The sequence below is a fragment of the Parasteatoda tepidariorum genome, chromosome 2 (assembly GCF_043381705.1).
Source record: "Parasteatoda tepidariorum isolate YZ-2023 chromosome 2, CAS_Ptep_4.0, whole genome shotgun sequence".
NCBI classification, from domain to species: Eukaryota; Metazoa; Arthropoda; class Arachnida; order Araneae; family Theridiidae; genus Parasteatoda; species Parasteatoda tepidariorum.
Window position 1 is genome coordinate 93,240,563 of NC_092205.1, and position 15,720 is coordinate 93,256,282.

The 15,720-nt window shown below is 27.9% G+C and overlaps 1 protein-coding gene across 2 annotated transcripts in view; it reads left to right on the forward strand.

The window, feature by feature from the left end:
- LOC107455444 (plexin domain-containing protein 1) overlaps positions 1-11,676 on the forward strand; it is a 58,556-nt gene extending 46,880 nt beyond the window's left edge. The window contains exons 12-14 of one of the 2 annotated variants that reach the window (XM_016073010.4): positions 3,986-4,099; positions 6,835-6,974; positions 7,937-11,676. In XM_016073010.4, the coding sequence (XP_015928496.1) occupies positions 3,986-4,099; positions 6,835-6,974; positions 7,937-8,005 (323 nt within the window). In that variant the 3' untranslated portion in view covers positions 8,006-11,676. The remainder of the gene's footprint in view (positions 1-3,985; positions 4,100-6,834; positions 6,975-7,936) is intronic. The other variant, XM_016073011.3, reaches the window with a different exon arrangement.
- The last annotated feature ends 4,044 nt before the right edge of the window (positions 11,677-15,720 follow it).

The following is a 15,720-nucleotide window of genomic DNA, read 5'->3' on the forward strand; positions in this document are numbered from 1 at the left end:
GCCTTCTGCATCTATTGTGATGTAGATATTAACATATCCCATAAGGAAATTGTTTCATAAAGGTGATAAAGTGCAGGTAGGACCAATACTTGTGCTGTAAGGAAGTTCAAGGCAAATGATGCAAAATCATGTATTGTAGCAAAATTGCAAACTCTACTGTTTTCTGTAGCAACAGATAGCAGTAATGACAGAAAAAGAATGTAGCAAAACTAAAGAATTGTTATTGAGATGTGTTTGCCATTTGATTGAGTTGGTAGTAGCAAAGGGGATAAATTTTAATGGCATAATACTCAGTGTTTTTTATTACACCAAGAAAAGCTCTTAACGAAATGAAAGAGTTTAAAACTAAGAAAACCTTGGAATTGAGATTCAAACAATTTTGAAGCATGTGAAAACAAGATGGTTGTCAATGAGATGATGTCTTGATAGTTCGAAGAGTATATTTAGATTTCTTTCCTCTGATTTTACTAAAGCTCTTTGTCAGTTTATTCAACATGCTTTACCAACTTAAGAGAATGTATGTTGTTAATTACAAAGCCAAAAACCCTTAATTCAAATTTTATTATTATTGGATATTAGTATCGTTTGTTCAATCTGAGAGTGTGTGAAGAATTATTATGTCCATTAAACGTGGATTATCAGAACTAAAATTAAATTATCTTGTTATACATTATAGAACTTCAGAAACTGTTAAATGTTTAAAACCAGAAGAAAAACTCTTGTTTTATTCAGCTGTGAAGAAGTACGATGCAGTTGTGAATGCCGAGGTTTTAAATCTTAACATAGTCAAATAAGATGAATCAACAGAAGAGAGCATACATATTATGCTCATTCACAGTTTTGATAATTACTGGTGATGAACTCAGCGGAAATCGTTCTTGAAAGTAGAATGAATAAACAGTGGTCTCTGATGGGTTGAATTATAATTCCTCTAAGGATAAAAAGGAATTTAATAAATTGGTTAAATTTGAATTAATCTTCAGTCATGTTAAGAAGGATTGAACTGATAATAGACCTTCTTTTTCTAAGAACTTGAGAAAATCTTTTGCCAATAAAATGTTCCAAAAGTAAAACAATGCTTTATTTTTGGATTTCAGCAGCGATTTTCTGTAAAAAGCTAATTCTTTATTATATTTTTATTGAGTAAAAATAGTTCTTATTAGCTGTAATTTTATGATTTATTTATTTAAGTGAAGATTATAATCTTAGATTGAGTTTTTTATATTTTTGCTATACAGTCAAACCCCGCTATAGTGAACACGGTTTATAGTGAACTCCCGGATATAGTGAACGAAATGTTAGGTCCCGTGCCTTGCTATACACGTATAAGGTTATTTTTTGTGGTTATAGTGAACCAAAAAAGGGAGGAAGTTGGATATAATGAACCTTTTTCTGTCTTCAACCGATTTTTTTCTTCATTTTTTTGTAATAATTTTGAAATTTTTACTTTAAAATAAATACATATACCGATTTTTAAAACCATCTATGGAGGGGAATTTAGCGATAAGCTTCTTTTATCTCACTTTCCCATTCCTAAACAAACCAAGCAAATATTTCCAACCCTACTGGCAGATAGTGCACCTGTAAGGTGTCAGTAGGATCAATATGAATTTTCTGTCAGGATTGCTCATCAGCTAAAGAATAGATACTAAATGTTTTTTTTTTTTTTTTTTAATTTTTCANGCGAAGAGTAATGAAAAATAACACATTTTTCGCTACTAACTAATATTTTTCAGTCATTTATTTAAATAATGTGTAATAAAAGGGAGGAGTGTTTGGGAACCATTAGTTAAATTGCCTGCGGAACGGATATAGTGAACTCCCGGTTATAGTGAACCGAAATTTCGGTCCCTTGAAGGTTCACTATAGCGGGGTTTGACTGTATTAACATATTTTTAGATTTTTTACTATATTTATTTATTAAGATTGAGTGTTTTATATTATTTTTGCAATTTTTACTACATAAACATATTTCTAGATTTTTTACTATTTTTTTTTTTTTTTTTTTTTTTTTTTTTTTTTTTTTTTTTTTTTTTTTTTTTTTTTTTTTTTTNTTTTTTTTTTTTTTTTGTATTATATTTCTTTATTTTGAAAAATCCATTTTTTTAACAAATCCCTGTTATAAAATTTTTTTGTAAATAGCCTTCCTCCAAAAAAAAAAAAAACCCTTTTTAATTTTGTGATGCTGGCTGTAATGCAGAAAACATTATTTCTTGCCGCATTTATGCTGCTAGGTACTTCTTCCAAAAGCTATCATATTTCGTTATGAAACCATGTTGATGTATGTGATTTTGATTCTTAAAAGTTGGAATTTAAAAAAAACTTGGCTACTAATATTCTTGACATTATTTCATAATCCTGTTTTGTTTCTTTCCAAAATATATCATGTGTATAGCTGCCAACTCTGCTGAATTTTCCAGTTGATTACTGGATTTTGCCAGCTTCTGATTTATCAGTTTAATAAAAAAGTTCTAGTTTTTGTACATTTTGAAAAATACCCTAAAATTGAGTTGGTTTCCTAAAAATAATCCCTATCGAAGTAGAATTTTTGTACAGATTGTTGCTTACTTGCTTGAATATTTAATCGTTACTAATACATAATGAAGCGAACCTTATTTATAGAAATCAGTTCAACACTTTTTTTTCTTCTTAAAAGCTCATTTTACTTTTATTCAGAACTCTCTTTTTAAATTAATTTTTAAACAAATCTTATCTTTGATTAATTAAATGCCTATTAATATTCGGAATTATGAGGATACATAATACATAACATTTCCAGTATGTTTAATGTTAATGATATTTGGAAAATATTGCTGTTTTTCCATTTTGATGACTATAAAATTCCCTATGTGTAAAATATCTAGCACATTGTGCAACAATTATCATAAAATTTATATTAGTTCATAAAAACTGGAGTTTTTCCTCTCCATATTGGCAGTTATGCGCGTGTACTATCCGGCTATCTCATGAACTCCTTCTGGCAGCACATTGAGTGCTGGTCATGAAGTCGGTCACTGCATGCTGGGAAGTAGGGCTAACCATTTCTCATTGGCGCTTAGGTTGGAAGAGACCTATTAGAAAGTTTTGCTATAGTAGACAACTTCAGACTTTCATCGAGGAGGAATTCTGGTGATTGCTGGATAGTATATTCTATTCCTTGTTTTGCATCAGGCTTTTAACATGGTTTTAAGACTTCTTATAATTATGGATTGTGTATTTTCTTAAGCGGCTGATAATAGCTTTCAGTATTTCTAGAATGCTGCCTTTGTTTTAGTGTACACCGTAATGCAAGCTTATGTTTTTGTTTCTAATTATAGTTTTTGGTTCTACCTCGTCAATATTTTCTGTTTACACAGTTTCTCAACTTCATCAATTCTTATTTAAAGAAACAAAAAAAGTGATGTGTATTTCTGTGATGGATTTTTTGGCTTTCCATTTCATTTTTCTGCCATTTTAGCTTTTCTTCTATTTTTCCGGTGTGGAATTTTGGTTGAAGGTTTTTTTTTTTAATCAATATAAATTCTGTTTTGTCTGGTGGGTAAAAAACCCACTTTTTTTTCATTTTGTTCTTTTTTTACTCTAATTTAGTTAAGTCTCTAAAAGGGGGGAAATAACTAGCATTTTTAAAAATGTAAAAGGATTGGCAAATAACAAACGCTAGAACCTTTTTAAAAAAAAGTTAATTAACCTGTTTACTCAGCATGCATCACACATTGCATTACATTTAACCTACACATAATTATCTTAACTTATCTTTATCGATTGTCTTATTAAATCATACAAAAAAGTTTTTATACTAGTGAATTCCTTTCAAATTGATCACTTTAATCATGTGTCGTATGGCTTATGTCTTTGTTATTAACCTTCAGTGAAATAAAAAAAATTTACTTGGTACTAACTGCAAGGAATTTAAGAGGAGGAATATAATCACTGTTTTGATTGTTTTATTTTATTATTTATTTTTATGTTTGCATGGTTTTTGTAGATTCTCCATTTAAACCTTTCACAATTTTCCCTCATACTTCAAAACCTGATATCCATTATGATCCATCCGAAGATGAACACCATTATGATGATGAAGCGTCTTCTAGTGCCAGAGGTATATAATTACATTAGCCCTGAAGTACAGCAGATAAAACCTTTTAAAAAAAAGAAAAACGTGAAGCTAATTTTCCTTTCCTCTTTTAACATACACTTACATTTACATATTTTTTTCCTGTGAAGAATAATTTCACGTTGCACTTGCATTAACTAACTTTTATGATATTGCTATCATATCTTGCTTTAACTACTAAATAACTTCTTGAATTTGTATCTAAGCGCTTTATATCTTGGGGTTTTACCATTTCAAGTCTTGTGATCAATGTTTGCACTTTTATAATGTGTTGTTTTTATATTGCATTCTACTTACTAATATCCATTCTATTTACTAATAATGCACTACCCTGCAATAATTAATCCAATGTTGCGTATTTTTACCTAACATTGTTCTAATTAATTATTTTAATTGTTTTAAATTTTTTAAAAATTTCCTGTTATTTAGATTTTAATTCTAGTCACTTATGAAATATACTGTGTGTTTCAAATAGGGAGCAATAGATTTTTTAGGGGAAAGTTGGGCATATCATAGGGAAAAATTGCATGGCATTGCACGAGAACTGTTATATGTTGCTAGATAGTGTTTTGTTAAGTGCTGAAGATGGATTTTTTTTATATATATAACCGTTGTTGAGCAGCAGACTCAATTTTGGATTTACGATGTTCAACTCTGTAGCTTTGTAATTTTTAACCCAATCCAGAAGACAAGGAATTTCCTGGATCAAGTATTGGTGAAAATTGCCTGGCCGCAGGACTTTTTAATGGAACTAACTGGTATTTGCTATACATGGAGGAAAAAAAACCCATGAAAATCTTACATGGCAAGGGTCTCTAACCCATCTATCACTGAGGATATTTTATGTCAGTACTGTGGTCGGTGCGAGCCGAATGCAGAATTTCTATCGACCAGTTATAGCTGGGTTTCGAACCCGGTTTTTATTTTTTTCGTGTCCTAATTTTTTCCTGCTGCTGTTACAATCTAAGAAACTCATGGTGTGTTTAGCAATCAATGTTGCATCTGTTACAATATTATGAACTGTATTCATCTGACACTGATGCAAGATTAATTGAAAGTAGAGTGCCCGACCATCAGTGTCATGCATTGATGTTTTAACATTGTGAACTGTATTCTTTAGTTGGCCTTGTACCTATAATGCAAATGTTCTAAGTTTTCTAACTCTCCTGTCACTTTTCCCTGATGTTTCCATTCATGGGTTACTGTGCAATTCTTCTCAATATTTATGATCTGTCCTACCATATGTTTTAATCACCCAGTATCAAAAAATTTATATTTATGGTTAATTAATTTAAAAATTGTATTTTGTGTGTGTTTTTTTAAACTAAAAACTTTTTCCCCGTTGCATTAATTTACCATTTAATAAAGGTAATATCATCAGGCTTCATTCAATGATTTATAAAAGTAATGCTTCAAATTTATATCAGAGAATGATTTTTCACAAACATGTAAAAAAGTTTTTTTGTCCTTTTAATGGTAAAATTAGGATTGAAAAGTTTGATTATAAGAAGCTGTTTCACTTGTTAATGTAGTAATGAATATCATATGCATTGCATGTATTTAAAGTAGTTTTAATTTAGGTATTAGGTAATATGAGGCTACTTAACAGAAATATAACCAGATTTGTTTTTAAAGGTTTCTTTTTCTTATGATAAAAGTTATATGGATGTAACATATTTTAAATGTCAATTGCTATGCTTACTATCTTATTTACTATGCAAGCTGCACTTAGCATTTTTCTTAATATTTACTTATGTTTACCAGGTTTGGGTTTTTTGGTTTTTAATATCAAAAGCTGGTTTTTGACCTGACACAATCTTTCAAAAACTATTGAAACCTGATAAAAACTTGGGGAAAGATTCTTTTTTGTCATTGAGGATATTTTTATTAGGAAGTTAAATCATGCATAATACTTTTATTATAATTGCTGCTTTAATTATGATTTATATTATCTATCAACATCTACAAAAAAAATATATATATATATATAGCTCAAAATTATTGAATCTATTAACTGGATTTTCTTAAAGTATAGTATTGTTAATACTTGAATATCAATGTATTTTTTGCTATATTATAACTATTCCGTTCATATTGCAAAAAATGAGTTTCTAACCTAAATGTTGATTTTAATTCTTTTATGCAGATTTTTAGCTTAAGTAAAACTAAAGTGGTCACCAATACAATACTTTTCACCTTGTCATTTTTTTCTTCTGGTTCTCAAAATATAAATGTTTGTTTAAATGAGTTAATTATTTTTTTTTCAATCAATCAATGCAAGTGTTTATAGTTTATCAATATTTAGTATGTCATTGTAGGTTTTGCAGGCCTATATTCTTATCCATGCCACTAAGCATGAATTGACAGAATATTTTCAAATTTTAAACATTACTATTAATAATCATTTAATATTTATATTAATAGATTATGATTTTCTACACCAAAATGTTGGGTTTTCGGCAGTAGTTGTCAAAACAAAAAAGGGGTTTGATGTTAAAATGATTAAAGAACATGATGGATTACTTGTAATTTTATATGTACTTTTATTTATAATAGCTAATAATTATATTTAAGAACAAAAATTTAGGTTTTTGACAATAGTCAACTATGTAATAAAGGGATTTTCGAAACTGCCGAATTTTCAAAAACTTTCATACCCTGGTTGAAACTTTTTCTTTAATTATTTATATGAAAGTATACTTAATATTTTGTTGCTTTAGTTGCTGACGAATCCTCTTCGGTTGGAGTTGGAAGCGTGGTAGCAATTTTACTTATCTTGGCTGTTGTTCTTGGTGGCTTAGTGTGGGTTGGTTATGCTTATCGAAATCCACACACCTCATCTGGGCAGCTTTTAATTAGAGTAAGTATTTGGTGTCTGACTAGTTAATTTAAAGACACTTCCATTTTAGTTGTCTAATTATTCTGTTTTTTTTCCCTCCATTTTTTTTTATTGGATACTTAACATGTATGTTACAGTGTTCTCCTCAAGCGTTTTTAGAAGGATGGCCATTCATTTTGTCTGCCCTTTGATGCACCCTCTTACTCCTTTTTGTAAAAATGAAGTGCCATCCCTTAAAAACACTGCTTTTTTATTCATATTCCATTAAAAAATATCAATTTACTGTTTAAATAATAATTACACACTGTTAAAATTATCTGTGTTTATAGGTTTAATTCTGATTACTATTACAAATGTTAATTTTGTTAGTATTTTCTATGTAGGATTTTTTTCTTCTTTTTCCCGAGGAGAGAAAGTATATTGATAAATTTGATTAAGTGATTTGCTAAGCTATACTGTGTTTTTTCTTGGACAAAGTCATTATTTGTTCTCTAAAGCACTGGTCGACAATAACAAAATCAATACAAATTTAAAATAATTATTTGTTTACGTTATTAACGCGTGCGCAATGCGAGATGTCTTCGTTGGACAGGCTGTTCATGCTGAGCTAACAAAACTATTTTGTTGGCGTCCGCGATGCAATAACTTCCCGCTGACGCCCATAGATGAAACCGGCCTTCAGCCAGATAATGATGCCTTTTCGAATTATAATAGTTTTATATTTGAACTTTTTTGCATATTTTTGCCTTTTCTGTTATTTATTTTTCTTATCAACTACTCAGAAATGAATAAAATTGTAAAGCACTTTAATTATTTCCATGCATTACTATACCTGGTTACTTATGCAGTTTAGCAATACAGTGTTATTTTTTTTTTTTTTTTTGTGAGAGTTNTTATTGTTTTTTTTTTTTTTTTTTTTTTTTTTGGTTTTTTATTTTTTTGGACTACTTTATTAAGTATTCTTTTTTTCCTCTTCTTTCCAGTACCGTCCTACTCAGTGGCGCTTTAGAAGTGGTGAGGCAAGATATACTGCAGCTTCAGTTCACATGTAAAAGTCAAATTCCAAGTTTTTTTTCTTAAAAAAAAAGAGCAAAGAAAAACAGGTTTGAAAAACAGATGGTACATTCCTTATGCAGAACACAAGTGCACCTTAAATGCCATATCATGCCAGCACAAAATTTCATTCTTGAATATCTGCATTCTTTTTTTAAACATTATTCAGTGTTCATACCTGTTTCTTTTTTAGAGAATGCAGCCAATATTTTTAATACAAATTACTGGACGTGGAATTTTTTTTCTTCTGACTACCATGTCCGTTTTTAAAATTGACTAAATACAGAATGTATGTATTTTTAACAGTTGTTATTGTATTTTAATCTGAATCGATATTATAAAGTTAAAAACTAACACTATGTTATACTTAATTACCCTATAAAAGTGCATTCAATGGAAATGAAATTCTGAAGCCTTAAAAAAATATTTTATTAATTTAATTGAAATAATTGTTTTTCTAATAATCTTAGGAATATTCAAAATATTGTTCATATTACTCAAATAAATTAATTTAAATTTAAAAAAAATTTAAATTAAGGAAAAGTAAAAACTTAATATTTTTCTCTTATTATTGCTTTTATAAAATTTTAAATTTAAGAACGTTAATTGAAAATATGAATATTTCTTCTTACAATGGTCACATATCAATTATATTTGTAAACCATTATTTTTAATTCAGTTGCTGTTATTAGTTTTAATTAAATTTGAAATAGAATGAAGCAAACCTTAAATAAATCTTTGCCTTTTTGATAATAGAATTTTGTTATAAGAAAAAGCAGAACATGGTGTGTTGGCACTTTAGGATAAACATTTAGAAACAATTAAAAATTGAATGTTTACCTCTGGGTAAACATTTTCTCGTTACAGCTTGTAGAGTATGTGCCTTTACTGCTGCTGCACGTGAAGTTTTATTTTTGAAATGTGATATTTACATGTATAGACTTTTTGCCTGAAAAATAACAAGTAATGATGAAGAACCTGAAACTTTGAATAATTTTTAAATTTTAGGAATGTTCTTTTATTCTGTTTGTGTTGTTTAAACTGAATGTATTTGTATGTGTGAAAATTTAATGAGGTCTAATTAAGTTTGAAATTTCATGTTTCGTTTGTATGAAATGACTTCTTGAATCTCTTAAGAAATTTGCTTTTATTTTATTGAGGTTGTAAAATTTTTTAAATAACATTTACATGAAGCACATATTTTTTATCAAATGTTTTATTGTGTAAAAAGGAAATAACTGAAACCATATCAACAGTATTGAAATAAAACTGATTCAAGTTGGCAAATTATATTTTAATGGGTTTTAAATAATTTGTTTTAGTCAGAGTTTTTCTTGAATTTTGTAATTTAATTATTTTTAATGATTTTTTTTTGTGTGTGGCCCTATTAAGTAGCTATTTAATAAAAAAGGGGCACATAAATTTTTTAAATCTAATTTAAAATAAATTTGTGTCTAGAAATGCTAAATTATATCTCTTAAATGCACTGACATATTTTCGAAGTTTGTATTTTTTTCTTTTTAGAGGTGATTTTTTTTCTTCAAATTTCTTAATTTAAGCTATTTTTTAATGAAGCAGCTATTTTTTTATTAAAGAAATGACTTATGCATGTGACACAGATTTTTATAAATTAATTTAAAGTGATCTTATGTAATGAAACCAATGAATTAAATCTATTATATGAATTTTAGAAAAACAAACATGCTATTTTTTAAAAGTGTTTATTATCTTGTTATTACACAGAATACTATAAAATTAAAATTATATTTTATTACTCAAAATCTTATTAAAAATTCTTTTAGCTGCTATCAATATCTTTTTGTCTGAAAAAATGGTAAATATTCAATTAATGTATTGCTTATTTCCATTAAAAAAAGTGCAAGTGGTTGTGATTATATAAAAATTACTTAACTGTGTAATACTAATATTTTTTCCACATTTAAGTCACCTTTACTGTATTTTCTGTTTTATATTTTAAAACTAGACTAAATTCAAGGAAAAATAAATCTCTTTTTATTTTAATAGTTCTGTGAGTATCATTTAAATAGTTTTAATGTTTTTTAAAAGTACATTAACCTTTGCTTTCAGCTATGAGAGTGTCCATACTTTTTTTTTTTGCATGATGATGACCGTATTCAAAGTTGAAATGGAATCTTTTAATTGTTTTAAAGAGTTAATGATATTGACCTTTCACTATTTTATGTTTGTGTGTTTCCCCCTTTCTTTTTATAATGAACTTTTAGTTATGCTTAATTCTTAGTTTTGATTATTAATCATATTTTCAGTTGCAAAATGGATATTGTTTGTGATTTGGCAAATGTAATTATTTAATTGGAATATTTTTATTAAGTTTTTTAAAGATAATTGATACAATCATCATAATTAGTATTTATTTATCTTAAATAGTTTTACATAATAGGCTTAAAAGAAGGGTTCGGAACTGAAGATAAAACTGCACCATTTGCAGACCTTGTGCAAGCTTCAGTTTATTTTGGTAACATTTTAGAGTTTACAATTGGAATAAATCTTTCAAAGTTATAATTCCTGAAAAGCACAATATAACAGATATACATAATGAAGTTGAACATTTTGATTGTAATGAACGATCTGAAATGTACAATAATTGATATATATATATACTCCTACCCTTTGGGTATTTCCTTTCTAGGCTAAATCTAAAACATTTACTCACATTTCACTTAGTCAATCGCTTAATGAGTACTCTAAAGTTGTACCTTGGGATCAATAAGAAAATCAAAACATCTCAGAAAAACCTTATAGTCTCAAACCATTTAAAATAATAATTTTTTCCCCCTATTTCTACACCGTCAATCCCAAATCTTAATTTACGAAAATATTTATTCTTTGTCTAAAATTTTGTTCAAGTTTTTAAAATCTTGTTAGAATCAATTTTAAATTGATTTGTACTTCATCTGGAATATTTTTGCATAATTTTTAGGATTTTAATGTTTTAAATGCCTATCTTTTACAAATAATACTTTTTTCAAATTTGGTTAAAATTAATGTTTAGTAATAATATACTAACTTTAATTATAATATTAAAAATGCCATTTGATTGGTTTAATATTATGAATCAATATCTTTAAATATTTATGTCAATGAAAAAAGTGGGTTCAAAACTCAAACATCCTAAACTATTGTTATTAGTTATCACAAACTATTGTTTCAGTTCCAAGTCATGAGTCAATAATTCATTTTACAATGAGTATATTGTATATATTAGCTTTCTCAATTGCATTTTATTATTTTTCTTTTGTCAGTTGTATTTATTTTCCTCTAGTGTATCCTTTTTCTTTGTTTTACTTTTTTTAAGTCATTGCGCTATTTTAGAAATTTTTTCCTCTTTTACTTGACATTGTATGAAATCTACATTAACGTGATTCTTGAATTTGTTTCTTAATGATTTGCTCAATTCTTACCAGATATTGACTGCTCCTATTACTTTTGCTCAGTTGTTGCTGATAAAAAAATAAGACTGCTTTCACAATGAAAAGATGAAGAAAAAAAAATTGTGAAATATTTAAAGCCTAATGTTTAGTTTTGTAAATGAATTGATGATTATCATGTCTGTACATTTGTTAATCTTTTGATGATGCATTAAAGGAGACATATATGATGATTGTAAATAAATTGAACATTTTTTACTGAATTTGTGTTACTTGGTTAGGTCAAGAAAATTTTTTGACTATCATTCAATTATTTTTATTTGTTTATGTTTCATTCAATTGATTATCCTAATCTCTCAATTGTCTCGTGTAGTAGACTTCCTTTGGACATTGAGGACAGTTATTTATTATTTTTTTAAAAATTTTTTATTCAGTGGTAGCAACATTTATTGTTAAATATAAAATTTTAGTTTAAGAATTTTAAAGATATATATATAAGGTCCATAGCTGACAATTGTAAAACCAGTTTCTCTTGGTCTATTGGTTTAATAAAAATTCTCATGGTTTTTGTACATTTTGGAAAATTCCCTGAAATTGAAAAAAATCACTTTTGAAATAGAATTTTTGAACAGATTATTGCCTGCTTAAATATCTAAATGAGTATTGCTAATATATAATGAAGCTAGTCTCATTTATAGAAATCAGCTTTGTTCTAAAATGTTAAGTTTATTTTTATTCAGAACGCCCTTTTCAAATTATTATTAAAAAAATCTTAATTATATCTTATTAAATGCCTATTACTATTCAAAATTATGAATAAACATTATTTCCAACATTTCAAGCATATTTATGCCTATCATGACCAGAAATGATTGCCGTTTCTCTATTTTGATGTCTATAAAATTTCCTATGTGTAAAATATTTAGTACATTATGCAACAATTATCATAAAATTTATATTTTGTAAAATCAACTGGTTTTTTTTCCTGTCCATGTTGGCAGCTATGAAGGTCTTATAGTTTGGATATAATGATTTTAAGTGCTTAGTTTTTCCAAAATTCTTGTTTCAGACAACATTTTTCTACTATATCATACGATCTTTCCAAATGATTACGTAAATTGTAAGTGGGTTAATTTTTGATTAATATCTGTTTTGCATAAGAAAAAGAAGTGAAATTTTATTTTCTCCCTTTAAATTGACATTACAAGAATAAATGAAGTGTTTAATGGAAGAAACGGGTAAGGGACATTTTAGTAAATTTGAGACATTGCTCTTTTAACTTAATGCATTCTTCGTTTTTGTTGTTCTGCTTAATCTTGATGCTTTTAGTATATTTAGGAAGACATCACTCATTAGTGTTTTTGGGGATTTATTTATTTTACCCATTACTCTTTTATAAAGGAACATTTTTTATAATTTTTGTTTGTTGCATTTACTTGTTTTCATGGGAAATTAGTTTTTTAACGAAGTCTCTTTGAAAACCAAACATATACAATTACTTAGGTTTATATTCGCAAACTGAAATTTGAGCAACCTCAATTCGAGACAAACATTCATCGAGTTTTTTTCTAGCCTTGTTAGTCCGAAAAATGTTCTAAAGTGTTTCGGAGGCAGCTTGAGCTCAGCATTCGCAAGGTAGATGTTTTACGGGCATATATTATTTTAATATGCGAGTAATCGGTAATTATTAATATGAGAAATAATTCTTTTAAATAGTACTGATTGTGTTCAAAATTACGTCATTTCGTTGCATCTAAAGGTATGGAAAAGGTATTCGTTGCATCTAAAGGAAAGGACTAAAGAAAAGCGTTTTTATTAATTTTAATTTAAAAAAAATATCTATTGCTGTTGAAAAGCAAATTATTGTAAATTTTTTTTTCTTAAAAATAAACAGTCTATGCAAAATGACTTTTTTTAATCTATAAAACTATTTTGGGTATTTTTCTATCATGATTATTTGTGCGGCTCTCGTTGTCCATTTTCTGCATTGAACAGCCAATCCACTCTAGTGAATATGCTACTTTTTTCATTTTTAATATCTTTCCCTTGAATCTAGAAGAGAAGGAACACCTACTCAAAAAAATCAGTTCACATTGACCTACCAGAAGAATTTATTTTTAGCAAAACTAATCCTTATTTGTACAAAATGAACGTATAGCCTCTTTCCACGAATTGGTTAGCCCGATGCTAATTGAGCTTTGATCTGTCTTAACCAAAATATAATTTGCTTCAACAATGTTCTGTTTACAGGGAGCAAAATAAAGTTTAACTATCTGCCATTCGTTCATATGCAGACTTAATCTGTCTTTGCTGAGCCATGCTGAATTTTATGGAAAAGTTGCCATTAGATTTGTTTCATATATATGATGCGCTTAATATTTTGGATTGAACACATAATATTTTAAGCTTGTGCACACATCTGAAAGATAATTGATTAACAGTTTAAAAATAGTTCAATATTTTTCGTGATAGGTATTACTAATACGTTATTGTTTGTTTTTTTGATGTGTACAATGTATACTAATATAGAGGTACCACTATACCTATTATAGGTACTGTGGAAATAGGTTTTTTTTTTATGGCCCATCGAACGGTTTAAGGCCAAAGAAAGTTATTGATTATGGTAATTTTTCCCTATCAAGAGTGTTGCTCTTGAGCAATATCATTATGCTAAATAATACTGAATATTATTAATCTTTATTTTGCTAGGATGAACTGCCAACAGCGTTAAAGTCATCAGAAAGAGCAACAAATAATAATTAAAACAATGGAATTGTTTTAACTTATTGTGACATATCTTGTGCATGATTTCTTATTGATTATTACCGATTTATCTTTTTTAATTATTGGTTCGTAATCGAATTAACTTTACTTCTGAATGTATGAAAGCTGCTGTTACCTTTACCAATTTCTCCAGAGTAACTTTGAACTCTTTGCTTTTATAGCAAGTGTCACTCCTCTATCCACTGAGTAATTTCAGAATTAATATTTAACAGTATAAATTAATGTTATACTAATAAAGCAAAATTAAGAACCTTAATTTTTTAAAAATGTCACCTCTTTCTTCCACTAAGCTCTTCAAATAAACGAGATTAACGCTGTAAGTTAAGATACTCTATTTCCGAAACTCCTCTCATTCATGAAGAAAACTGCCGCTGATTTGCTAAGGGACAGATATTGACAATAGCACCTCTCATTTTGGTTGGAGGTGCTATTGTCAATATGTCTTATTTTATCCTTACACACCTACACCTCCCGCATTGTAAATCTTAAACCTCATCTCTTTAAAGGTTGTGATGAGAAATTATCTGTCAATTAAAAGAGTAGGTGGACAAGAACCTTGTTTTGTTATACACGTGAGAACGATCGATTTATTTAAAAACATTCACAATCAAAACTTGGTTATCATCTTCGTACTCAAACGATCTAATCTCATTTTTAACATCTATCTATGAGTGATCAAGTTATTTTGATTCAGTTGTCCGGTGATTGCACACACTTCTGAATGTTTAATTTATGCTTTTGTTTGTAATAAACCTTCTTTGCGAAAAAGTATAAAACTTATTCTCCAAACATCGTTTCAATGTTAGGAAACAGACTAGTTTAGGAGATCTAACTTAGCTGCTCTTCATAATTCAACTGTGCAAAACCAGCGAAAGAAGATCTGTCATATTTTTGAACTTTAGTACGAGGTGAGACAATTTCCTGACTGAATAATTGAAAAATATTTAAGGTGTCAATTCAAACATAGACTAATATTTTATCTTAAATTTGTGAACTTGGACAGCCATCGTCAATTTTTTGTGTAGTCTAATTTGTTGTTGCAATGATTAGCTCTCTTCAATAAATTATTTTTTAGAACTTGAAAAATTAATTTTTTTTATTATCCGAATATTGATGGTAGTGTGATCTTGTTTCAGAGGTAATTTAAGAATTCTAGCTTCTTAATTCTCTCATGTTGCAGATTTTCTCAGACTTTTCATAAAAGATTGTCCGGGTGCGTCCTGGAATTCTTGTCCATCAAACAATCATCCTATTTCATAAGATATTTAGTGCTATGCTACAATTGCAAGTGAAAATCAAGGGTTAAAAACTATTTACGTCCATTCCGAGGTATAATCAGCCTAATATCATTTTGGACTCAATTATGACAAGAAAAGAACTGTTGTAGAAAATTACTATATACTATACCATGTTTAAAAGAACAATTATGGAATGATGATAAATTAATAATGTTTCATTCTTTTTATAGTAGAACTAGAACTTGAATGTGATCATTTTTGAAAATTCATTCCTCGAAAACCATT